Consider the following 26,512-nt stretch of genomic DNA (forward strand, 5'->3'; position numbering starts at 1 on the left):
TTTTGTTTTGTTGTTGTTTGGTGGTTAATTGGAAATAAGACCTTCTGTGCTTTCCTGCTCAGAATGGCTTCAAACTGAGATTCTCAGATCTCAGCCTTCTGAGTAGTCAGGGTTACAACCATGAGTCCACAGGTGCCTGGTTCAAGCTATCTTTTTTTAAATTTAAATACAGTTTAAAGGATTATGTCTGAATGAAATCATGGTGTAATAAACTGTACTGGAAAACTCATCAGCTGACTTTATTTTATTTTGAGGACTATGTATTGTATACAGTTAAATGCAAATATCTGAGTATTTTTCATTAATGAAGATAAAGTACATAAAATTCTTTTATACCAAAATGGTATTCAATCAAGCAGATCATTACTTTACTTTTCCTCATAATTCCACATTAGCCTTTCAGCAAAAATCCAGATGAGCTGGTGCCTTACTTTGACTAAGTAACCCACTCCTCTAGGAGCAATGGCAGTCAAGTTGTATGTGTGCTTCAGGCACAGACTGTAGAAGAACCCTTTCTCAGGACCATTCTTTAAGAGGGAATCATGGCTGTGTAATTGTTTAGGAGATGGTGGAGAAGAGGAGAGGGAAAAATTTAAGAGGTGAATAATTGTATAATGTATTGCCACTATATATAAGGATATAAAGAGTCTCAAAAGCTGTTGATCAATAGGGGTTTGGTTGGGCAGGGAAAGAGAAAGAAATACAAAGGCTTATTCTGAGCAACCCACAATATATGTACATTTAAAATACCATTGTGAAACCATATGGTGTAATTTCAATATACACTACAAAATAATGACACAGTAAACTAAAATGTGCTCTGTAGGTGTATGGGTTATACCTGTGAGTTGGAGGTAGTTGGGCTCACAAAGTGGAGTAGATGAAGAGGAATACTACCAGGTTGGATGGTTGCATATATGACAAGAGAACAATTACACATGTTGAAATTGTTTTAAGAAGATAAGAGAGAGTAGAAAGAGAAGGGGTAAGAGAGAGTAATGTGGGTACGATTGTACAGGCATGGAAATTTCACAATGAAATCCCCTTATACAACTAATAAAAGCAGCTCAGTTGGAGAAAAAAAAAAACCTCTCCTCTTCCTTCATAGAGTTAAAACTTGTGTTTTCCTCGGGCAAACATCTGTACTTGTTAAAAGTTGGCTCTATGGGATCTGCTATAGAGAAAACTCTGATTCAAGAGCATCCTGAGAACATCTATTTATTGGATATTGACTGGAAAAGGAACCTGATTTATTGGACAAATGCCCAGGGACATTTGGTCTACTCAACTGGGAATTCAGGACCAATGCAAGAGATTTGGACAGAGCATACAGGTAAATGAAGGTGGCCATCTTGTTTCCCGGTTCTCTGTTGTTTTCTGATTCTAAAATACCTAGTACTGTGAATAAGCTTTCATAACAAAGGATGATCTTAGCTAATTTAAATGCTAAGCTTTCTGATTTCCCTTCACTCTTAGGTGGCAGGTGCAGACTATCAGGAGGTTATGATTTAGAGAATACTTGAGATATAGAAATAAGTTTGAAAGTTCTTCTGGCTTTAAGTCAGGGGAAGATAGAAAAGGGCCTTTTCTTCTTCAGGTTTGCATTGCAGATTTTTCTTACACTAATATAGAAGCAGTTTGCAGTGCAGATTTCAGAGAGAACTAGCAAAAACATTTTGTTAATATGTTAATAGGTGCTTTCTCTTCCCTCCTACGCTCCAAAAAGCCACACCCCATCCTTACATTTCCTGTACTCATCTAAAATGCAAACACCTCTAGAAAAGAAAGCTTGAGAGTTGAGCTCTGGAGTGAGTAATTAGATTTCTAAATATCTGTGCCCTGGGTAGTTGGCCGAATATGAAGGATAGGTTTTACTGCAAGAAGTATCATTTGACATACAGGCTCCTGAGCCATCCTTCAATACAGTATAACCTATCCACACTCTAGTGGGAGAGCACAATATTTGACGCATAGATACTCCCAATATTTGGCTCAGAAAGTATTCAGGAGAAACTGAAAGGGGTGGGCATAGTCCCATGTATCCGAGGGCCGTCTAGGGGGACCCATGAGTGAAAATATCTTTCCCCTTTATTAATCTGGCTTCTCTCATCTGGCTGATCTTGTTAAGTAGTTTCTGTGTTTCAATGATCAAGAAGATGTGAAAGATGGATGATTTCATGTGTGTTGGATTTAGTGTTGAGTATTGAGCCTTGGTGGCTGTGATGGTCAGCTTGCTGTTCCTACAATAAATAGTGGAGATAACCACTTATAAAGAGAAAAAGTTTAAAGAAAATGAGAAATGATACTGAAGGGTTACAGTTACATAAGTCAGGTAATGAGTACATTTTGTTTTTAACAGTGTCATCTCTTCCCTCATTTTCTCCCAGTTTTTTCCCTCTTGACCTTCCTCTTCCTGAGTTGTATAGTTCATTTTCAACATAGTGTCTAGTGAGTATCACTGCTGAATTAGTTCATCTTTGTCCCACTGTTTCTATGCTTCCCTTTCCCCTCCCCAAATCAGATACACTTGTATATAAGACAAAGGGTTCAGAAATAAAAAACAGTGACAAAGGGAATTGACCAAAGAAAAAAGAAAAAGAGTTCATTTTAATAAGTATCTTTTTTTTTTTTTTTTTTTTTTGCCAGTCATGGGGCTTGAACTCTGGGCCTGAGCGCTGTCCCTCAGCTGTTCAGCTCAAGGCGAGCACTCTACCACTTGAGCCACTTCCGGTTTTCTGAGTGGTTAATTGGAGATAAGAGTCTCATGGATTTTTCTGCCTGGGCTGGCTTTGAACCATGATCCTCAGATCTCAGCCTCCTGAGTAGCTAGGATTACAGGTGTGAGTCACCAACACCCAGCTCAATAAGCATCATTTTATATAATCATTTGCACATAGCTATTGAGCCTTTGTGATCCTCTCCTAAGAATTTCTTCCTTTGTTTAGATGCACTGCTTTTGTTTGGTGGGGGGGGGGGGGAACAAGGGTGCTTGCTTGACAATGACAGGACATGCATTATGGAATAAAACTGAACACCTCATGGCCAAGGAGGAAAACAGAGAGAAAGGAAGGAGTTGGGTATGCACAATCCTTTTCAAAGCCATGCACAGCTTCAGTGACCTGAAGACCAGCCACTGGACCCTGCCTCTTAAAATTTCCACCACTAGGGGTTGGGAGTTTAGCCCAGCCGAAGGGCGCCCACCTGGCACGTGCAAGGCCCTGGGTTTGGTTCTCAGCCCTGGAAAACATGAGTCTTTGAAGCAACACATGAGTCTTTGAAGAATGTTCAAGAGCCAAATATTGCAGTGGTTAAAAACTTGACAAAAGCAAATAGTATCACCCCTACTATCTGGACTTGTTCATAAGCTGATGGCCTTCTTAGCTTATTTATTCATCCAAGTGTATTGATGTTGTTCATGTTTTATTTTGTACATATTAATATTGTCTTCAGGTTGATTATTTGGTAGTATTGTAGTTTGAACTCAGGTGTTCTACCACTTGAGCTATACCCCCGCCCAGCCCTTCATGTTGAGAACTGAGGCCAAACATTTTCAGATTAAATTCCTAGTCAAAATTCTAAATTCCATTTTAAAAATGAAATATGTCTTTAAGAATCAGTATAACATTGCTCAAAGAGCATTTCATGATCCAGGCACTTTGGACTTTCAACCTGGATTCTGTTAAAGGTTTCAATTAAATCTGTAACAGACAAAAATATGAATTCTCTGTAGATGGCAGAGCCCCAGGAGAGGAGAGATACCTATTCTTACTAATTTGACAATCTTACCTATGTCAACTTATCTAGGCAGGAATGATTTCACAGACATGAAGAGAAATCCGAAGTATGGTTTTGAGGAAGTTTTTCCCCTATACAAATCCAAAGAATAGTTTGCACCCTAAAGCCCAGTATGTGGGCTCAGATATTTTGTCATGGTGATGAGTAACTTTCTAGCACATTGAGGAATAAGTGTGTGTACAGAATTTGGCAAATGCATATCATAAAGTTTACTGCTATGAAGTATATGTAACATACTTTCTACAAATGACAAAATATGTGATATTCTTTATTGTAAAATCTTTATTGTTGTTTCAACTATTTATTCTTTTGGCAGTATAGGAGTTTGAATTCAGGACCTCATCCTTGCTAGGCTAATGCTCTACCACTTGAGTCACATCCTCAGCCATGCTTTTTGCTGGTCATTTTGGAGATGAAGCTGAGTGGATTTTTCTGCTAAGTCTAACCTTAAATTGTGACTACAGGTGTGAGTCACCAGTGCCTGGCTATTTCAATGATTTTTGACAAACTTATTTTTTATTTGTTTTTATTCTGGTACTAGGACTAGAACTCAGGGCCTCAAGCTCTCCCCTGGATTTTTCACTCAGGGCTGGCACTTTACCACTTGAACTACAGCTCTAGTTTTTTGCTGGTTAATTGAAGATAAGAGTCTCACAGATTTTTCTGCCTGGACTGGTTTTGAACTTCAATCCTCAGATCTTAGCCTCCTGAGTAACAAAAATTACAAGTCCTAGCTGCCAGTGCATGGTCAAAATCCTTTTTTATATTGAATTTTTGGATTGGAAGTTAATGTATAGTTGGGATTTAACAATCTATTAGTAAGTATCTTCTTTTTACACAATCAGGTAAAGAAGTCATTGAATGAGTGTGGTTTTGATATGGGTGTAGTTTGACCCCTTTGTTTAATCAGTGATACAAAGGTAAAGTGATGAAGAATTACTCCATCAGGGTCATAAATTACTGATTTCCTGAGTGAGATAATAGATTTCAAATAATAGAAAAAATGGCCTTGATTTTTGTGGTATTTAAAAATCAAAGATACGACACATTATGGTTAATCTGTATTAGTAATAGTTTATCACTTTTGTATGTCAAGACTAGGAGTTGGCAAACTTTTTGTATAAAAGACCCAATAGTAAATATTTCCATTGTGATAACCCCTCACCCATAGTATCATGAAAGTAGTCAGAGATAATGGATACATAATTGAGTATAGGTTCACCAAACATATGTCTAAAAGCAGGCAACAGCCTGGATTTGGTACAAGGCAATTACTTGCCAGTTCAGATAAGAAAAGGAAAAATTTACATAGAACAACCACACCTTGATTTGTAGTACTTACGATTTTCATGGTGCAAATATTCCTACAATATCAGATTACAAGCTCAAGTGTGGCATGATGACATATGCAGTTGGAAAGTGGTAGCAAAGCTCTATTGTATAGATTCAATTAATACAAGCAAACTAAAGTAGAGGTAGCAGATTAAGCAGCTCAAATCCAAAACTCTGTACTCCAAAACCACAAAATCTGAAAGCCTATGAACCCTATGATATGATAGATGGGAAATTCTACCCCTGAACTCTTGTTGAGCTGCAAATTTCCAGGGTGCTGAAAATATTGTATAAAACATACTTTTGGCCTATTTGTACGGGGTATGATGAAACATGAATGAAGTTTGTGTTTAACTTTTGGTCTCATCCCAAGCATTTTGGATATAGAATACTGAACCTATATTAGTAAAATATAGGAAAACAAGTTATGAGTTGAATATTTAGTACTTTTAGTAAATCAATACATTATTTATTTCTCTCTATTGGCCATTCTGCTTACAGTATTCCTGAATTGAGTAATTGGATACTGTGTAACTTAGCATCAACACCCTGCTGAAAAACAACAGACTCTATTTTATATATTCTAACTCTAATTCGCAAAACAATCCTACAAGAGTAGAACTGCGTGTTCTGAATGTGCATTTCCAGAAACAAGTATGGAAGTTGACACCTTCCAAATGGAATAAGCACTTTGGCCTGACAGCTTAGTATTGTTCTCAAACCTCATGCAAGATTAACTTAGCCCCAGCTGGCTCTGGCCTAGCTGCAGTGGATGTAGTAGGAATAGTCAGAATAGTTTGAAGGTTGGTGCCTGATCCAATTATTCACATCTAAAAATGGCTCCTTTGGTTTTCACACACTTGATCCCTATTATACTCCTGTCTTCTAGATGTATATATTTTCATTGTCTGTGCTTTCTATAAGTGACCTTCCATACACTGGAGTGGTGTCACTAGCTGGATCTCTGCTTGCCTTTGGCAATCTCAGTTCTACTTGCTGGGCATGTAACTGACTGATTTCCATATTTACCTATAAGAAGAAGGAATGTGGATATGCATTCAAATGTAAGCTTTTCCATGTATGTAAACATCCACTCTATAAAATGTAGTGACTACTACCCTTGCCAGGTAGCTATGAGAAGCTAAGAAACTCCTATGGCAAGATACTGGACCACCAGTAAGCATGTGATGAAACTCAGCTCGTAAATAAGAACTATAAGGTTTCACATCCTTCCTTCCTCCCTTGTCTGTCTTATCTCCTTGATCCTGTTTGAGCCTTTGTAGGAATGTGCTTGAAACCTTTTTCTAATGGAGCTGCTACTTTTCCTCCTATAGTCTGTGCAGCAAATGTGGACATATCAACCGGGAACCTGTACTGGCTGCCCTGTGACCGAAGTACTATCCAGAAAACCAGAATTCCTGGTGTAGACACACACACCCTCTACAGTGCCTACAGCATTATACTGCAGCTGCTGCTCGACTGGCCGAGGAGGGCACTGTACTGGGTGGAGAGTGGGAAGCCATTACAAAGCATGACCCTTGATGGCAAAAACAGAAAGGAAGTCCAGAGAGGCACCTGGATGGCAGACACCCGGATGGCCTTAGATTTGGGCTCAGCTAGTATCCTCTGGATCACCAAAAAATCAGGTAAGTACTGTACAATGAATGCAGTAGGCAGAAGTGTGAGGGGATGAGCTAGCTCTGAACAGTCTTGGCTTTAATGTAGTACTTCTAATCATTCCTTTCACACTTCTTATTACTTGGGGGGGGTCTGTGCTGGGCATATATATATTTAATTTTAATTAACACAATAATCGTGCATACTTATGAGGTATAGTTTGATACTTTGACACATACAAACACTATGCAATGATCGGGTAATTCGGATATCCATCACCTCAAACATGTCTTTGTTGTGAGAACTTACAAAATCATCTTTTCTGCCTATCTTGGTTATCCTAAGCACTAGTTAAACATAAGCTTTAACTTTTAATTTTGACTGATAAGGTTTAGATAAGTCACAACTCAAACTCATCTATCTAAAAGTCTTATTATTGGATTCATAACATAGAAAATCTTGTAAGTATTCTACTTAATACGTTTTTGAATACACTTGCTAGTGTTTGTCATATATATACATATATACATATATATATAATATATATAAAACTAATATAAAAAACTATATATAATATATATAAAACTAAATATATATATATAAAAACTATATAATATATATATAAAACTAAATATATATATATATAACTAAAACCTACGAAGCTTGATAGGAAGAGTATTTTCTTCTTGTCTGTTTTGGCCTTTGAACCCCACTCAGCTAGAATCCATACACACAGTACACCCTCATTCTAGGTCCTAGGACCCTTATTCTGCATCACCTTCTAAGACCTAACTCTTCTTTAGGCTTGCAAAGCCTGAGTCTTCTGAAAAACAGAACATACTCTTTGAACAAGTCCTGGAGCTGGAGTGAAGGGATTATAGTGGCCCACGAGCCCTACCTGGTAACTGTGGACATGACAGATCTTGTGCTATGGAACAGGAAAACACTGGAGCCCTTCTCTGTACTGAAGGAGCCACACATAAGGAAAATGATCATTTTGGCAGAGGACCAGGAAGGACAAGGCAAGTCTTCCTTTGTTGAGTTGTGATTTCACCTTTCTGCTTCACAGTGCCCTTTTCAGTGTATCTTTCTGACCATAAAATCCTGAGTATCTATAAGTCTGTCTTGGCAGTTGTCCCAAGCCACAAATTCAGCAGGCCTTCTCCCTAATTTGTCCATATTCTGGAAATATAACACATTTGTCAAAGTGGCCAAATGAGATGGCTTGTGGTGGGACTCAAAGAACTTTTCATATTACGGTGCCTTTGGGAATATCACCTTGCACATTAGCATACTCTAAGGCTCTTTATCTAGAAATAATGAAATCAGTTTATGCTAAGAAAGTTTCCCACTTAGGTTACAAAAGAACCCTCCTCCATTTTTTTTTTCATGGAAGACATGGCAAGTAACATCTTGCAGGGAACTTTGTGACACTTCCAAGGTATGGATATGTCATTATCCAAAAATACTTGGGAACAGGTGTGTTTTGGATTTGGGAGTATTTATTTATACATAATGAGATAATTTGGGGATAGTTTCCAAGTATAACCATGAAATTCATTTGGGTTTCCTATACACTGCATACATTCCATCCGAAGGAATCTTAATGCAATAGTTTTTGGCTCTCACATTTTCCCTGTGACCTGTTCCATGAAATCAGGTGTCAAATTTTCTGTTGTAACTTCATGTAGACCATCACGAAGTCCCCAATTTGGGGGTATTTGGGATTTTAGACTTTTGGATTAGGGATGCTCACTGTGCCCCAGGAAAAGTAGCAGTCTTCCTTCTGTCTGTCTTACTTTTTGACCCACTAGTTAGTAAGCATTAGGTATAGGGATGCATTTCTTAGGTAGTGAAGCATGTCAATAAAGTGAACAATCCCACCTTTGATTATTCTAACACAACAATTCAGTTGCTATAATAGCAGCTGAAGAGCACTAATTGATAACTTTCAATGGTATAATTTTATGCATCTCAACAAATGAGTGTGTTTTATGTTGGCTCTTGTCCTAGGCCACAAGGTGCTAGAACATAGAGCTATGGAGTCCCACAGCAGTTAGAAGACAATTTGCCCAAATTCAAAGCCAATGGCCTTAAGAAAGCACACTTAAACTCAGGACATAATCTTTGGATTGGTTTCATTTTTTTGTTCTTATAAAAGTAGACATGGATTTCTGGAAGAGGGGACAGTAGGAGGAGCACACTCACAGTGTGGGCTCCTCCTGGACTGATTTGCTGAAGCTACAGTTTGCTCTAGATGCTGAGGATGAAGAATCAGCCCCTGCCATCCACCCTCCTCCTCCTCTCCCACCTCCACCCCCTGTGCTTTGCCTCCTGTCCTCTGTCCTCTGTCGAGATGAGAAGGAATGCATTTCTCAGGAGTTCCTTTGTGATGGTGAACGTGACTGTCAGGATGGCTCCGACGAAGAACACTGTTCTCAATTCTGTCACAGACCAGGTCTGTTACCTTCTCCTGTCTTTTATGCAAGGAACATTGGTGCATGATAAGAATTGCAAGAGTTTACTCAATTCTAATCAGACCAACTTCCCCCAACAATTTAGCATCGATGAAAGCCACATTCTTTCAAAATGCAGAGTATGAATATACATGTTTTCTACTTAAATCATGTGCTTACCTATTGCCTTCTTGCTTCTTCAAATTTTCTAAGTGTTCCAGTATTTGCCTTTCTATGAGCTGAGCCATAGAGTTTCCTCAGTGGCTCACTTAAAGATGTGTAGTGATCTAACATGTAACCACACAAATGGGGCTTTATTTAAATGACTTAGTTAAGTTTCTAGTTTACAAATCAACTAGATGCTAGAATTTGGATCACATGATCTTAGTTTGAGAGTAAGATCCTAGAACAAGAACAAGCGCTGGTGGCTCATTAGCACCTGGCTCATAACTTAAGCTACTCAGGAGGCTAAGATCTGAGGATCACAGTTCAAAGCCCAGGCGGGAAAGTCACCAGAAAATCGGAATTGGCTCTGTAGCTCAAAGTGGCAGAAGGCTTGCGTTGAGCAGAAGAGCTCAGGGAGAGTGTCCTGGCTCCCAGTTCAAGCCCCACAACCAACAAAAAAGAAAACACACACACACACACACACAAATGAAGTTAGTTATCTAGTATTGAATCTTCCATGTGACTGATGCTTTTGGGCCTTTCTGTGTAAGATGTGTTCCAGTGTTTGGATGGAAGCGGGTGTATAGAGGAGAAATTCCACTGTGACGGGGCTCAGCAGTGCTCAGATGGGTCTGATGAGCTGGGCTGCTGGAAGCCAATTGAAGATTGTTCTCTGCTTTGTGATAACAACACCCGCTGTATTCCCAAGAGTTGGCTATGCGATGGGAACCCAGACTGTTCTGACAAAAGAGATGAACAAAGATGCAGTAAGTTCTGCTGGGCTTCCTGGGAGTATTTTGATCCTTTCTGTATCTGATTCTTCTTATTCATGGTGATGTTCATTCATGTTTTCTGTAATGTTACTGTGAATGGTGAATCAGCAGGGATTGAACCACTGCTCTTGAAAAATTCAAAGCTAGTTTCCTGTGAGTCATAGGTTATAAGGTTTTTGTCAGTAGATAAGTATATGTGTGTTTCTCTTTGACGACAACACATATATGTGTTTATCTTGATTCATTAATATTGAACTCACAAAACTATAACTCATGTTGAACAGCTTATCTGACAAAACATTTTTTTCTTAAGACCCATCACATCCTTCCTGGGCTTAGGAGCACTAGACAGCACTTCAGTTGTTTACAGGCCATTTTAAACAGCATGATTACCAAAAAGTGCACAATTAGAAAAAGTGTGGTCCTAAACTGACTACAAGTAAGGGACATTTGGTCACCATCTTCGACACTGACCATCAGTGCCACTTTGTTTGACTCCAGCTGGGAACACCCACATTCAATGACTTGAATATTTTAGGTATGTCTGCAAATGACTGTGACAGTGACAAGTACTGATTTGGGGTTACACAGAAATGTTAGTGAGCAGTGGAATGTACAAATATGGACCCCACAGATATCAGAGATGCACTGAGAAAAGGATTTTAGAGATTAAACAATTGACCTGTTAGTGGAAAACCAGTCTTCTTTACAAACCTATTTCTTGTTGAGTTAGAAGGTAGCATTTTGAAGGTTTAAATGTTGGTCCTAAGTCTTTTCATATCATGTGCCATCTCATTTACAGCATAGAGAGTCTTTATTTTTTTCTTACTAGTGAAATATTTCAAAGACTCACATTACTTTGTGGGACCAGTGTAGAAAAGAAGATATTAAGAACTGAATTGGGCAAAGGTGAATTGGGAGGTGGGTCCATAGCCAGCAGCTATGATTGCACTTGGAGTCAGTAGCTAGAATGTCAGGAGGTACCAGATACAAGAACAAAGTAGGGAGGAATTCAAAGTATAATTTCCTTTTTAATATATGTTTATAGTTTTTCCAAAACCTGATCTTTCTTTCCTTCCTTCCTTCCTCCTTGCTTTTCTTTTTTTCTTTCTCTTTCTTTTTTTCTTTCTTTCCTTCTTTGTTTCTTTGTTTCTTCCTTCCTTCTTTCCTTCCTTCCTTCCTTCCTTCCTTCCTTCCTTCCTTCCTTCCTTCCTTCTTTTTCCTTCTTTCTTTTTTTCCCTTTCTCCCTTCCTTTCTTCCTTTCTCTCTTCCTTCATCCCTTTCTTTCTTTCTTCCTTTCTTGCCCTTTTAGCACTCATCCTAGGGCTTCACCTCAACCTGGGTACTGTCCCTGAGCTTCTTTGTTGAAGGCTAGCACTGTACCACTTAAACCATAACTCTACTCCTGTTCTGGGGCGCTTTTTTTTGGTAGTTTTTGGATATAACAGCCTCATGTATTTACTTGCCTGGGCTAGCTTCCAATCTTGATCCTCAGATATTAGCCTCCTGAGTAGCTAAGAGTACAGGTATGTGCCACTGGCACCAGGCTCTTTTTTTCCCTTTAAGTAAAAGCAATTAATATCTATCTGTAGGCATTGAGCCCAAGAATCTAAAGTACAGAATGTTTTGGATGTTGTAGAAAATTTTCTTTTTTTTTATAGGTAAATAATGATCTCAGAGGATAGTCCTTATTCTGCCTTTCTCAAGGCTCTTCTTCATGTCTTCCCTTCCCTGTCTTTTAAGCCCTGTTTTCTGGTACAAAAATAAGGATCTTGCAATTGGAGTGAGAGCTGATTTCTTTGTAGGGGATGAGATCCTGTGTAGGTCCTTCCTGGTGCAACTCTCAACTTGAACCTGCCCTAATACCTGCTGGGACTTAGTTCGCACAATTGCTACCTGGGAGAAGCCAAGGGGCAGTGGGGTGTCTTCAAGTCATTTTATCACTGAATTATTTCATACCCAAGTTCTTACCTAAGGCTTTATCTTTTCAGTTCATGAAAAATGCAGCCCCTCTGAATTCCAATGTGAGAATGGCCAGTGCATATCTTCCTCTCTGCACTGTGATGGGAACCGAGATTGCCTGGACCACTCGGATGAAGAAGGCTGCTCTGTTGCCTGGCCTCTGAAGTGCCCATCATGGGAGGTGAAGTGCCCGAGGAGTGGAGAATGTGTTTTGATGGAATGGATATGTGACCATGATCTAGACTGCAAAGATGGAACTGATGAGAAGGTAGCACACTCATTTTCCAGAAATGAAGTATATTTGCCCCTCAATACCCACAGGAGACTAGTTCTGGTACCCTCAAGGATTCCAGAACCTGTGGATGCTCAGATCCTTCATGTGGAATGGCATGGGATTTATATGGACCTGTTTATATCTCCTACATACTTTACATAGATTACTTAGTGCAATGTATATGCTATGTAAATGTTGTTTTAATGATTTTAAAAAATAATGATGAGAAAAACATTCATGTTTAACACAGATGCATTTTAAATTCTTTTTTCAGGTTGGGTGTGTGTGTATGTACTGGTACTTAGAACTTGATCTTAGGGCTTCAAGTTCTCATTTAACCTTTTCACTCAAAGCTGATACTCTACTACTTGAGCTGCCACACCTCTACTTCTGGCATTTTGCTGTTCAATTAGAAAGAATTGTCTCATGGAGTTTTCTATCTGCGATAATGTTAAACCTGGATCCTCAGATCTCCTCCCAAGTAGCTAGAATTACAGAACCACCAGCTCCTGGCTTTCAAATCTCTTGACCTTTGGTTCGTTCCACATCTGTGGGTGCAGAAGGCATGGATTTGAAGAGTTGACTATAGATCATAGCAGTCTGGGTGCAGAAGGCATGGATTTGAAGAGTTGACTATAGATCATAGCAGTACCACATACTTTCTCTAGAAAATTTGAAAAAGCACAAAAAGAAAAAAAATTGAATATAATCACTGTCCAGAAAGCTACTTATAGCTGCATTGAACAGAGACAAAGTATTCACAGAAAGCTGTTGAAAGTAAAACTTAGAAGAGATATTTCCATTGTAGTAGGTTTACCAGTATTGGAACAGGATATAGCTGTTTGGTTTGTTTGTTTGTTTGTTTGTGTTTTGTCAGTTATGGGGCCTGAACTCTAGGCCTGGGCACTATCCCTCAGCTCTTCAGCTCAAGGCTAGAACTCTACCACTTGAGCCACAACACCACTTCTGGCTTTTTCTGCTTGTGTGGTGCTAAGGAATCAAACCCAGGGCCTCATGCATCCAAGGCAAGCGCTCTACCACTGAGCCACCTTCCCAGCCCCCGATAGCTGTGTCTTCAATGTTCTATTTGAACATATGCTCTGAGGAGCTAAACAGCTCACTTAATTGTTACCATGACATTTACAAAAGCTGCCACATCATATAAGGTGCACTCTGGACTTGAACACACTGCTTGTGTGTGACCTAAAACAACTTAGTATTTCGGGGTCATGAATTTATCCAAAGGATCAAGCAGGTGCATGAATGTGTCTCCTCCCTTCTGAGTAGTTCAGAAGAGATGATTCATTTGCCAGGGTCTGTGTTAGACATGACAGGTTAGTTTTTGAAATCTATTCCTTTGCTTCTGTTTCCTCAATGTGATTATAACTTCTCACTAGGTTTATATATATGTATATATACACTATATATATAATATATATACATATAAAATGTTTCACCCTAGTTTTTATTCTGGGTTGGCACCATATAGAAATTCTTACCTATAGTCCAGCTATGGGAAATTTCTTATCATTTGTATTACTTCTGAGCTTTCAGGCTCCATATAACCTCCTTGCAAGGTGGGACGGGGGGAGGGGCACATGAATACAGTCTCTTAGCCTAGGCCTCATCTTGGAACCCTTCCTGGACAATGGAGCGGGGGCCGCTGACAGTAACTGTGTCTCCTCAGGACTGTGACACTGAGATGCTTCCATGTGGCCCAAGGCAATGGGCCTGTGCCAGTGGAGACCAGTGCATACCGGACTTGTGGCACTGTGATGGACAGAGTGACTGCAGGGACGGCAGTGATGAGACTGCGTGTGAGTACAGGGCACCTCACAGAGGGACAGGGCAACGGGTCCCATGGGAATTGCGAGGACCTGTCATTCGTTCCTGTCCCATGCTGGAGGGGACTTGATCATCCATGGGGAGGGATATTGGGGGAGGAATTGATCATAAAACTTTAAGTAGAAAGTCATCCTCTGCAGGCCGCCCTCAGAAGTGCCAGGGTTCTGAGTTCCAGTGCGATGCCCATGCCTGCTTCAGCCTCCGCGTGTTGTGTGATGGGAAAGAAGACTGTGCAGATGGATCAGATGAAGGTGGAAGGTGCTCGTTGACAGAATGCAGACCAGGACTGTGTTCCCACACCTGCTACCAGTCCCCTGCTGGGCCCGTGAGTTGTTTCAGTGATAGTTTTCCGGTAGCCATACCTTTGGTGTGGGGAAAGTGGATGACATACTCAAATTACAGCTTGTCCTCTCTACAGCAATACATGGCAGATCTGTCCTAATCCTTCACCGGGGTGGGCTTAAGCCTTTCTTGGCTCCTGGTGAATCCTGTTTAATTCCCCACTCATTGCAAGTGTCCTGGAACCCTTGCTACTCAGCCTGTGGAAACTATCCTACTATAATCTGTGAGTTACACTTAGGGATACTTGGAGAAGTGTTGTGAAACTTCTGGAAAGCCAAGCATCTTTCTCATGTTGCAGATTGAGAAGTTGACTACCTACAGTTCATACAGTTGCTCTGTATGAATACTTGGAATCCAGTATCCCCTTAACAACTGTCTGTGCTCTGGCCAGCACTAATTGGCTGAACACAGTGAGTTAGAATATCATGAGCAAGCACAAGAAAATGGTTCTGATCCCTGATTATACTAGCGTCTCTTGGCGGGTAGTCAGTTCCATGAAGTCCAGATCTATCTCCTCTCGTTGACTGTGCTGGGACTCTAGATATCCTGGGCTGAGCCTGGTTACCCTTACTAACTCAGAACCCATACTGGTGTATGGGATGCAGGCAGGTGAATAACAGAGTGATGGCTAGTGAAGTGACTATAAGAAAAGCTGACTCTGAGAAGAGTAGTGGTTGTCAGAGTGGATAAATCCCCATGTATGCTTCATATATCTTTTCATCACTGTCTTTGGGAAAAGTCAAGGTCTTCTCATGTCTTTCAGGTATGTGCTTGTGAGCCAGGCTTTGAGCTGGACAGCAGTGGTCAAATCTGTCAGGATGTGAACGAGTGCAAGGAGTTGGGTAGTCCACCTTGCAGTCAGACCTGTATCAACATCAAGGGCTCATACCTCTGCACCTGTCACCCTGGTTACTCACTGGAGCCTGACAGCCACACTTGTAAAGCAACAGGTACATAGGCCACATGCTCTGAGTTCTTAAGGCCTCTGGCAATACCAGAAAATTCTTTCTTCCTTACCTTTTAATGTTCCTGATACTTGCTTGTTTTTAGAGAAAGCCTAGTATGTCCCCAGAGCCATCCTTCCACTGTGTCTCACATTTAATCAGACTCTGATTAACTCCCCTAGTAATAAGGGGTTGCTATAATGAAACCATAACTTTGAGCTCTGCTTCCATGACTCAACCTTGGATTGTCTGGTCAGATATTTCTTTTCTACCCTCCTTCCCCTAAATATTGAGTTTAAAATATTTTCAAAATGAGCTTTATTTTAATCCCTTTATTTTAAGTAACTTTAAACTATGGTTGTGATTCTAATCATTATATTACAAAGAACTACTCTGATTTCAGTTAGTTAGTATTTTAGTCCTTCCAGTGAGAAAATAAAGACTTTGTGTCCTCGTATTCCTTTGCCAGTGCTGGGTTTCACTGTTTACTCCATGATTATGTTGAAGGCAATTCTTATTTGACAGGTACTGAACCAATCCTGCTTGTTGCAATTCAGTTTAACCTATTTCTGTATGGATTGAGAAGCTTGAAAGAAGATATTCTGGCAACTACTGACAAGAACCTGATGATTTTCTCTGTTGACTATGACTTAGTGGATCAGAAAGTTTTCTGGGCAGATCTGAATTCAGAAAGTATAAGGTGGATAAGTATGGACACAAAGACGAAAGGGACTGTGGCAAAAGGTATGCATTCCTTTTGTCAGCCTCTAATTTACCTTTGTTAAAAGCACATAACATAAAAATAAAACCAATGGCCAGTGATATTCTAAACATTGGCAAATTCTATCTCCCTTGAGTCTTTTTAGTTGACAAGAAATATAAAGATGTGTTATCATGGGGCTGGGAAGGTGGCTCAGTGGTAGAGTGCTTGCCTTGCATGTATGAGGCCCTGGGTTCGATTCCTCAGCATCACATAAGCAGAAAAAGCTGGAAGTGGGGCTGACACTCAAGTGGTAGAGTGCTAGCCTTCAGCTGAAGATCTGAGGGACAGCACCCAGGCCCAGAGTTCAGGCCCCACGACCGACCAAAAAAAAAAGATGTGTTATCATCTTTCTGCCAATCTACCAGCCACTGGCAATAATTTCTAATGCTGTTCTACCTGTATAGTAGAACTTGAACACATTTGAAAGGAGGTTTCTCATCTGGAAATGCATACAGCTGTTGGAAAGTAAATTCATATGGCATGCAAGTCTAGAGTCTATGAGATCAAACACAGAAAAGCTATAAAGTATCAGCCAGGCAGAGTGGCTCATGCCTCACCATCCCGGCTGTTCATGAGTTAGAGATCAAGAAGATTTTGGTTTAAGGCTGGCCTTGACAAAGAAGTTAGTGACACCCGTAAGCTGGGGATGGCATTCCCAGCTGTGGGAATGGAGCCGTTGGAGAATCATGGCTCAGGCTGGTATGGGCAAGACCTCTAGATCTTATTTGGAAAAAATAGCTAAAGAACAAAGATCTAGAGGTGTGGCTAGAGTTGTCAAGTGCCTGTTTAGCAAGTACAAGGCTCAGGATTTAAATCCCAGAGTATGTATGTGTGCCCATGTTCACACACACACACACACACACACACACATAACATAAGCACAAATGTTGAATTTTTTTAGGGATAAAATCAGATTGTATCGCAGTTGACTGGATTGGAAGGAATCTTTACTGGACTGATAGAAGAGCTGGTCAGATTTTGGCCATTCAGCTCTCTGCTGTTTGGAGTGGAAAATCTGAGTACACAATTGTTCTGGAAGACAATTTGACTCAACCCCAGTCTTTGGCTTTGTATCCCCTAAATGGGTGAGTCCAGGTGTCAAATTTTTCTGCTTTCTCATTGGCTATTCTTCCTTAATTCTATTTTGCTTGTAGAAATTATCTTGATCTAGAATGAATGAATAGGAAACTTATCTGACTTTAATCTTATTGGGATGTGAGTTAACTGTAACATGGGAGCCTAAAAATCATCTGGGAAAAGTTGTTTATGCCATTAATATGAGAAGTTAGTGTGACACACCTGGTGGTCCATTGATACTTTCTTCAGCTTCAGTAAATTAATACACCTCAGTAGCTAGCATACTTATTACAGCTTTAAAATGAGAAGTGAGTCCAGAGTCTTTTCTCTCTGCAAAGGAATTTAAAGCTAACACACCATTCCCTACAGAGATGGCCATATGTGTCTCACATGTATGAAAATGATACAGGAATTCCTAGGATCCAAAGATAGCCCACATTGGTACCTTTTAAATACATTCAACTAGGAATTTAACAGCATGGTCCCTGGAAAACTAGTGGAAGTTTTTGATGTATATGTAATGGCATATAGCCAGGCACTGGTGGCTCATGCTTGTAATCCTAGGTATGCAGAAGGCTGAGATCTGTGGATCAAGGCTCAAAGCCAGCCCAGGTAGCCAAGCATAAGAGATTATTATCTCTAATTAGCCTGCAAATAGCCAGAGTGGAGGTATGGCTTAAGTGGTAGAGTGCCAGCCTTGAGTGGAAAGCTAGGAGAGGGTAAGAGGGGATGAGTTTAAGCCCTAGTACCAGTGCCAAAAAACCCCAAAATTGAATGAGGTTCTAGGCTCACATCTGCACGTAGAGCTTGCTTACTTATAGGGGAAAAAATGTAGTCAGGTTCCCTGGATTATTTTCCAGCTGGGGACTAATGTATTCCAAGTATTTTTGTACAACTGCCATTACAGATTCTTTACTCTCACACAAGGATTAAACAATTACCATTAAGTTTCAAGAAAGTTCCTTTTGAAGAGATTTAGGGAATCGATTAAAATGTGAGGGAAAATAATTGGGCATGGTGTTCTTTTTGGTGATGTACTGTCTTCACACAGATTGATGTACTGGACCGAAATTGGAGACAAACCCCGAATAGAGCAAGCTGGAATGGATGGTAGCAGCAGGAAAATACTCATTGATCAAGGTCTTGGCCGGCCAACAAGCATAGCTCTGGACCAGTTAAGCTGGAAGATATTCTGGTCTGATGACAAATTTCACTGTATTGGCTCTGTCAACCTAGATGGTACTGGCGTTAGTGTAAGTGTCCTGTTAGCCTTTGACTTGTTTAAAATGTCATGTGTCTTCTATAAAATCTATCCCAGCTCACCTTTGCCATTGCAGATGGTACAGCTGACACAGATTAGGAGCCCGTTTGCAGTGGCTGTGTTTGAAGATGAAGTCTTCTGGTCTGAGATGAAGGCAGGAACAGTACAGCGCATGGAGAAGATGACAGGCAAGGGCAGGGATGTCCTCATCAAGCGTTCTGAACAGCCCTATGGACTTAAGGTATACAGAATCCCTTCCAAGCTAGCCCCATAGTTCCCTCTGGAAAATAACCTGCACAAGCTGCCTAAGCACCAACCTCAGTGATAGCCATTTATATGATTAAAAGGCAAAATTTGAGCTGAGGATGTGGCTCAGTGGTCCAGGGGTATGTGCTTGCTTAGCATGAAGTGACCCTGAGTTCAATTCCCAACACTGCAAAAAAAATCACTTCCTGTTTTTAAGGAACTAGCTATGTTCTTGCAGATCATGCATGATGTCCTTCAGCCCAGATCTTCTAGCCCTTGTCTGGATACTGGCTGCTCTCACTTGTGCCTTCTGAGCCCACGAGCCAAAGGGAGTTGCCATTGCCCAGTTGGCCTCCTGCTTACAGATGATGGAGTCAACTGTGTTTCACCTCAGGACTCAGCATTTGTATTTCTGGCATTGCCCACCATTATCATGCAGGTACTTCCCGGAACATTCCTTGTTCTGTTATGTCTGTGCTTGGTGTATGTTCTATTTCAGACTTCCAGTATTTGAATTTTCCACTGTCAGTTGCATATACGAGAGGCTCTTTCTTTTAGAAAGTTCTACAGTGAGCCAGGTACCATCGTGATTGCAATAAAGTATCCTGAGCAGGCTAAAAAGACTAGCAGGATTAAACATTTTTTAAAATAATTAAATGAAACTAGCTATACTTTAAGTCTGGTGAGACATGCTTTCTCACCAGAACACAGTGAAGTTAGGGCTGCGGAGAGTGTTTACCTTTGCTTAGACGTACAAAGACCTAGCTGAGGAAATAGAGTAACTGCAAATACCAGCAGCTATGCCAGGTTTTAGGCCGGCATACATGAAAGTATGTTTTGAGGAAACTTGTCTTAAATTAATAAGAAGATGAAAGGAACTAACAAGCAGGTTATCCTCATCTATTACTATCTAGAACACTTGTAAATTTTGTCATTTTAAAATGACAAAAGTTTTTGATGCAAGATTGACTTCAGTGTTAGTAGGGTATTAATGGAGTCTCATTTTAGAAAGAGGGCTTTGGTGGCTCACCTACAATCCCATTGCTAAGGAGCCAGAGGAAGGAGGATCTCAAGTTTGATACCAGTCAGGGCTACACTTGAGACATAGATAGATAGATAGATAGATAGATAGATAGATAGATAGATAGATAGATAGATAGATAGATATGTGTCTACACATATATCTAGACATATATGTCTACTCCTTATCATGTATCTACATTTATCTAGCATCTACTATCTACCTATGTCAACAACATATATATATATATATATATAATTTATTTTTAAAACTGCGGGTTTTTTTGTTTTGTTTTGTACTGAAATTCAAGCTCAGATCCTCACAACTACTGGGCAAGCAAGCACTCTACCACTGAATATGTCTCAGACTTTTTTTTTTTTGTATGGATATCCTCAGACCAGGATTCTCCCTTCTCCACAAATGAACACCACCATGCCCAGCTTAGTTTTTGGAGGATCTCACTAGGTTTTGTCCACGCTGGTCCTGAGTATCTATCTTCTCATCTCTTTCTCCCACACAGCTGGGATAATAGGCATATATCACCATACACAGCTGAAGAGGGCTTTTTAACAGGGAGCAATTCTTCAAAAAACACTTTGAGATTCCAGAAATTGACAGTGCTTAAAGCTTCAGGGAGAGGGCAACATAACTGCTCTGAAAAATCTGACTTTAAGATTCCCAACAGTAATACAATATCAAGATGCAGGACTAGACTAGACTCAACCAGAGCCACTTACCTATTTTTTCTTTATAGATTTATCTGAAAAATCTCAAAGCTTCATCCCAACAAGCAAGTCTACCGCAGCACAGAACACTTCCCTTTACCAGTGTGAACCAGCTTGCATCACTTGAGTATCTGGTCCAGGAAAAGGCTCTCTATCTGTCAGAGTTGAATAATGGTGACATCAGGCTGTTGAGGCTTAAAGAATCAGGGGCACTTTCTTGGAGGAAAATCCTGTCTTCGGAAGGGATTGTGACTGATCTAGCTGTGGACTGGCTGAGTGGAAACATATACTGGGTTGACAGTGAGAATCCCCACATCAATGTGGCTTCCTCAAAAGGCCAGTATCCCATGGTGTTGCTGAGTGACAACCTTTACCACCCTACCTGTCTTGTGCTCCACCCACCTTCTGCAGTCATGTGCTTTGTGGACTTGGGTTCCCAGGAGGATGGGCGGCCTGGCTCCAGCATTGAATGCACTTCCATGGATGGCAGCAGAAGAAGAGTAATATGGCGGAAATCCCAGGTGCCTGTAGGCCTGGCCTTTGTGGATTCAGGAACCCGGCTATACTGGGCTGATACTGGTGGGCAATTTATTTTTCTACATCCTGCACATAAGCTTGGGGGAATGGGAGCCAAAGAGCAATAGAGAAGTTCAGTTCACTGGTCTTCAGCCCGAACTATAGTTAGCTTCGTGTCTGTGTTTACATTTAAGAAATATGTGTGAACAAGTTTGTGTGTCAATCGCTGTTAGAGGGAAAGGAAGTTTTTGGTGTTTTCGTTTTTTGGCTCCCCCACCCCCCATTAAGTTCTCTCCTCAAGAAGATTGAAGCAAAGCTGGCTTTGGAGTATGCATGTGGTAACAAGACAAGACAGAGAGAGCTCCAGGGCATCATACAACTGACCAGGCTAAATGAAATGAATGGAACTTCTCTTCCTAGGGCAAGGATTCATAGAAAGCATTCAACAAGATGGCTCTGGACACAGAATAGAACGCAGAGGAATTCAAAGCCTCAGCCTCTTCACTTGTGGTCAAGGCATGATATTCTGGACAACAGTCGATGATAGTGAGTCTTCAGTGTATATCTGATTGAATTGCACTTACTCTGAGAAATCCAAAGAGTACCTGCTACTGCTAGCACCTATCCTGGGCAGTGACTATACGAGTGTGTGTGTGTGTGTGTGTGTGTGTGTGTGTGTGTGTGTGTGTGTGTGTGTGTGTGTGTGTGTGTGTGTGTGTGTGTGTGTGTATCAAACTTTCCTAACCTAAAGAATAATGTGTAACAGTGATTTAGTTTCTTGTGTGGGGCTTTAATTTATTCTGTTGTTCTTTTGTAGTATTTGTATTTGCACTCAGGGCCTAATGCTTGCTGTGATATTTTATATTTTTATCTGGCTCTTATGTGAAGCTCTCTGCTCTTGAGGACACATGGGTGTGTGGCTATGTGACAATTAACTTACAAGGAGAAAAGCTTTCTTTTGGCTCGTTGCATAAGTTTCAATCCAGTCATTTAGCCCCACTGATGTTGAGGAGATATGTCAGGGTGGGAGCATGTGGTGAAGAAAGCTGCTCATGGACATCACGAAGGAAAAAGAGAGAAAAGAGAGGGACCAACATTCTTTCTTATGGGGCCAATATCTCTTTGTATGGCATACCCCTAGTGATCTTTATATGAGGCTCTGGCTCCTAAATATACCACCATCCTCTATTAGTGCCTTAGGCTGAGGTTGATCCTTCAGTACATGAACCTTTTGAGGTTACTTTCCCAAATCATAGCAATTGTACAGCATAGACATGAGTTGGTCAGTCATTGAAACGAGGTGGTATATCTGCTCTGTCACTTAGTAGCTATAACACCTTGTCTATAAAATATCTTAGTTAAGTAAATGTATGTGAAAGTGCCAGATGAGTCATAGAGCATTCTAACATAGCATTGCTAATACTTCCAAGGGATCGTCCTAAATCACATGTTCTAGTATGTTATTATATTCACACTAGACTTCTGAGTATACATTTCTGACTAGTGTCTAGACTTTATAGAAGTAGAATATATGGTTTAAATAAATTTATTCCTTTACATTTTCAAAACCCAGTTGACTGGGCACATTAGAATAGCAAAAAAAACAAACAAACAAAAAAAAAAACCAAGGTTTTTAGATCTTATCTCAGGAATGCTCGTTTTTATTGGGTATGTGGTAAGACCTTTCTTTCCCAGCTACTTAACATCCCCTGGGAGTTCTTGTTACAGATAAACCATTTCCAGAAATTGTCTTCTAATGAATTTAAAGACCATTGGTCCTTAATCTCATGGGCTGAATTTAAGTGTCACATATCCTCAAGCTGGGACTGGAGGGGGATATAAGTACTATAACATACTAACATATGACTTTCTTAAGGAGGAAAGTCTATGATGTTTTTTTTATTTCTCTTGGAACGTCTCAGAAATAAAATTTAGAACAATATATGTCTCTTCTATAAAAATCTTGTTACTCAACTGGAGTTGAGAAAAGATGAGCTAACGGATTTATATTGAGCAAAGCTCTTTGCCTAAGAAGTTGACTTAAAATACAAATTAATTTTGGTTAATGATTATGTACTGGCTTTTGTTTTAGCCCAGATCACTAAAGTTTGGTACAGCAAAGCAGAAGGGTTAGAAAACCGATGGTTCCAAGTGGAACAGAAGATTGTGGACTTAAAAGTTTATAGCAAATTTAGTCAAGAGGGTAAGTAAGCTTGCAATGGTTATAACAACACTAAAGTCTGCCAATTACCAATGGAAGGGATATTCTACTATGCATTATTTCCTTGGAATATTTTTGAGCTTCTCATTACATTAAAGTGCAATTTCTATAGATCTGCACAATCCTCTTGTCTTTATGTCGTTATATACAGACTGGTTGAGGTTTATCATTAGCCCTATTACTAATCCATCAGACAAAATAGTAAGTACATCAGGAATTGTTGATAGATACGGTGTGTTAGTCAGCTTCCTATTGCTGAAACAAATGCCCAAGATACTTGACTTATAAAGGGAAAGGATTGATTTGGACTCACAGTTTTAGAAATTTTAGCCCATGGCTGATTGACCTCAGTGCTTTGATCTCATTGGGCCTGTGGTAAGGCAGCACATCACAGCAGGAACATGTGCTAAAACAGAACTGCTCACCTCACGGCTGGAAAGCACAAGAGAAAAAGAGTGGGGTCCCACACTCCCCTTTAGGGGCATTTCCCCAATGACCTAAAGGTCTCCCAGTAAGCCACCTCTCTCAAACTTTTCTGCCACCTTATGGGAGTGTCAAACTAGGACGATACTTTTGTCAAATGGACCTATGGGGGGCATTTGTGATCTAAGCTATAATACATGAGTTCAATATTGTTTTATTATTGTAGACTGAATTACAACACTAATAGCAGAATTGGAATAATAGCTTGTTCTAAAGTGGTGCTAGTCTTCATTCTACCCAACATCATTTGTATCTACTTTGGCGTTAACTGATCCTTGTAATATCAACTTGGGGATACTTAGATGTTTTTCATGGACACAATTGGAATATCTAATTTAATGCTTGGGTCAGGTAATAATGGGCTTAATAAAATAGCAGTAGATAAAATCTGTTCTTTGTTGAGATTTAATATTGGCAACACGAGCTCAATTAATTAACTATACACACCTCCTTGCACGATGAGCACCTTGGTCGTAAGACTAAGGCACTGATCAATTGCATTGTTTCTGAAAGTCAGACTTCAGGAAATGGCATTAGTCATGTTTAGACTCTTGGCCTTGGCTTGGTGGGGAGAATGTATTTAGCACATTTCAGTGTGATAAACTGTCCTTCAAGTGGTCTGCTGCTTAGTTCTCTAGCCAGTAGTGTCCTTGTTAACTTCATGTGGGTTTTAACTCTAACACATACATATTTATTTGATAGTGCCTGGATAGCTCACAAGGTAAAGACCTCTCTAGAAGTTCAAGAATGAGACACAAGTCTTGAATAATAATGCTAAATTATAAATGGCTGACTCAATCATATTGCCAACAGGATAATAAACATTACAACCTTCATATTTTCATCTAAAACTTGTTTTATTTTCAAGGCCTTTCCAGTTCTGATAGTGGGTAGCTTTGTATGAAGAGGCTTTGCATTATAATCTTGAATGAGTGAGAGATTCCCTCATTTTTTTCTTGAACCAGTTCCTTGTCTAAAGAACCACTATCTATTCAGGGCCTCGTTAACAGAAAAAAAAATCAAGTAGAAGAGCTATCAGATTTGGAAAAGCATCTGGGTCATGTAGCCCTAATAATATATTTGCAAAAAGTTTTCAGAAGACTCTCCTAAAACCTAATCTAATCTAATATGTTTTGGGGTGTGGATGGGGAATCCACAGGTAACAACAGCTGCTCAAAAGACAATGGAGGATGTAGCCATATCTGTCTGCCAAATCCTGAGGGACAGACTTGCAAGTGTCCTAGTGGGTACTACTTAGCTAATGCAAACAAATGTGCCGAAGCTGTCCAATGCTCTGTACCATCCCAATACTGTAAGGATGGTCAGAAATGCATTTTCATGGAGCAAGTTTGTGATGGTCATGCCGACTGTCTGGATGGATCTGATGAAGTAAACTGTAAGTAACCCCAGCTGCGACCACTATGCATGAGTGTGCATGGCTTTTAGGAATATCCAGTTGTTATTGGTCATGGGGCTTGAAGTCTAACATTCTTTAAGTAAAATTTTATCCCTTAAATCATTGTCTTGCTGTCATAGATATATGAAACCAAATAATACAAAATTTGTAACTATGGAAAAATGGATATAAATTAAGGTGGGTGTCTCTTATGGAATTTAATATTCCTTCTTGGATTGTAGGACAGGCAGTATGATTGGGAGCTCCAAGCAAATAGGCAGTGTGTATGTTCTCTGAAATAGTATTTGTTTATCCTAGATTAGATTTGGTCAACTTAAATTGAATAACAGTCACCAAACCTAAAGGAAGGAGATTACATAAACCATTTGACCTGCCTTGCTGGTTCCTTCTTTTAAAGAGGAAACAGCCTCCTTCCTTCCTTCCTTCCTTCCTTCCTTCCTTCCTTCCTTCCTTCCTTCCTTTTTTCCTTCCTTCCTTCCTTCTTCCTTCTTCCTTTTCCTATTTATATTATCTTTAAGTAGTTGTACAAAAGAATTTCATGTGTCAGTTTATCATAATCAGCGTCATTCCTTTCATTGTTCTTCCCCATCTCTCCCAACCCCACCCATCTCCTCAAGTTCCCTAGTTCTACTTTTACTTATGTACATTGAGTATTATGACTAAACTTGTCCACCCAACCTCTCTCCATTTGTCCCTTCACTTGGCCTCTCCGCCCTGTGTCCCCTGACAAACCACGTTTCTGCTTCCTGGTATTCCTTGTGTTAAACTATGTTAGTTGTTTAAAGGAGTTATACCATTGGAATTCTCCTCCTGCATATCCCATACTTTAATCAATTTGTTTATATATATATATATATATATATATATATATATGTGTGGATATGGACTTGTATATGCTTTCATATATGTCTGTAATTTAGATCTAGCTTCCACATATGAGAGAAAACATGCTTCCTTTGGCCCTTTAAACCTGATTTACTTCACGTAACATAATTTTCCCAGGTCCATCCAGTTACCTGAGAATGATGTAATATTTTTTCCTTGCTGGATGAATACAATTCCTTTTTTTTTGGGGGGGGGTCCGGTCATGGGGCCTGAACTCTGGGCCTGGGCACTGTCCCTCAGCTCTTCAGCTCAAGGCTAGCGCTCTACTACTTGAGCCACAGCGCCACTTCCGGCTTTTTTCTTTTTGCTTATGTGTTGCTGAGGAATCGAACCCAGGGCCTTGAGCATGCAAGGCAAGCGCTCTACCACTGAGCCACCTTCCCAGCCCTGAA

General features: G+C 40.1%; 1 protein-coding gene across 1 annotated transcript in view; it reads left to right on the forward strand.

Annotated features, from left to right (window-relative positions):
• The window catches only part of LOC138823205 (low-density lipoprotein receptor-related protein 2-like), a 45,577-nt gene that overhangs the window by 14,692 nt on the left and 4,373 nt on the right, over positions 1–26,512 (forward strand). The window contains exons 13-30 of the mRNA XM_070016274.1: positions 1,109–1,333; positions 6,462–6,773; positions 7,548–7,766; positions 9,002–9,202; positions 9,917–10,132; positions 12,130–12,368; positions 14,062–14,191; positions 14,360–14,544; positions 15,325–15,511; positions 16,031–16,249; positions 17,170–17,353; positions 18,397–18,598; positions 18,683–18,847; positions 19,091–19,291; positions 20,628–21,177; positions 21,535–21,660; positions 23,207–23,317; positions 24,978–25,214. Of these exons, the coding sequence (XP_069872375.1) occupies positions 1,109–1,333; positions 6,462–6,773; positions 7,548–7,766; positions 9,002–9,202; positions 9,917–10,132; positions 12,130–12,368; positions 14,062–14,191; positions 14,360–14,544; positions 15,325–15,511; positions 16,031–16,249; positions 17,170–17,353; positions 18,397–18,598; positions 18,683–18,847; positions 19,091–19,291; positions 20,628–21,177; positions 21,535–21,660; positions 23,207–23,317; positions 24,978–25,214 (3,909 nt within the window). The remainder of the gene's footprint in view (positions 1–1,108; positions 1,334–6,461; positions 6,774–7,547; positions 7,767–9,001; positions 9,203–9,916; positions 10,133–12,129; positions 12,369–14,061; positions 14,192–14,359; positions 14,545–15,324; positions 15,512–16,030; positions 16,250–17,169; positions 17,354–18,396; positions 18,599–18,682; positions 18,848–19,090; positions 19,292–20,627; positions 21,178–21,534; positions 21,661–23,206; positions 23,318–24,977; positions 25,215–26,512) is intronic.

Source organism: Dipodomys merriami, unplaced genomic scaffold, assembly GCF_024711535.1.
Source record: "Dipodomys merriami isolate MVZ:Mamm:240054 unplaced genomic scaffold, mDipMer1.0.p SCAF_12, whole genome shotgun sequence".
NCBI classification, from domain to species: Eukaryota; Metazoa; Chordata; class Mammalia; order Rodentia; family Heteromyidae; genus Dipodomys; species Dipodomys merriami.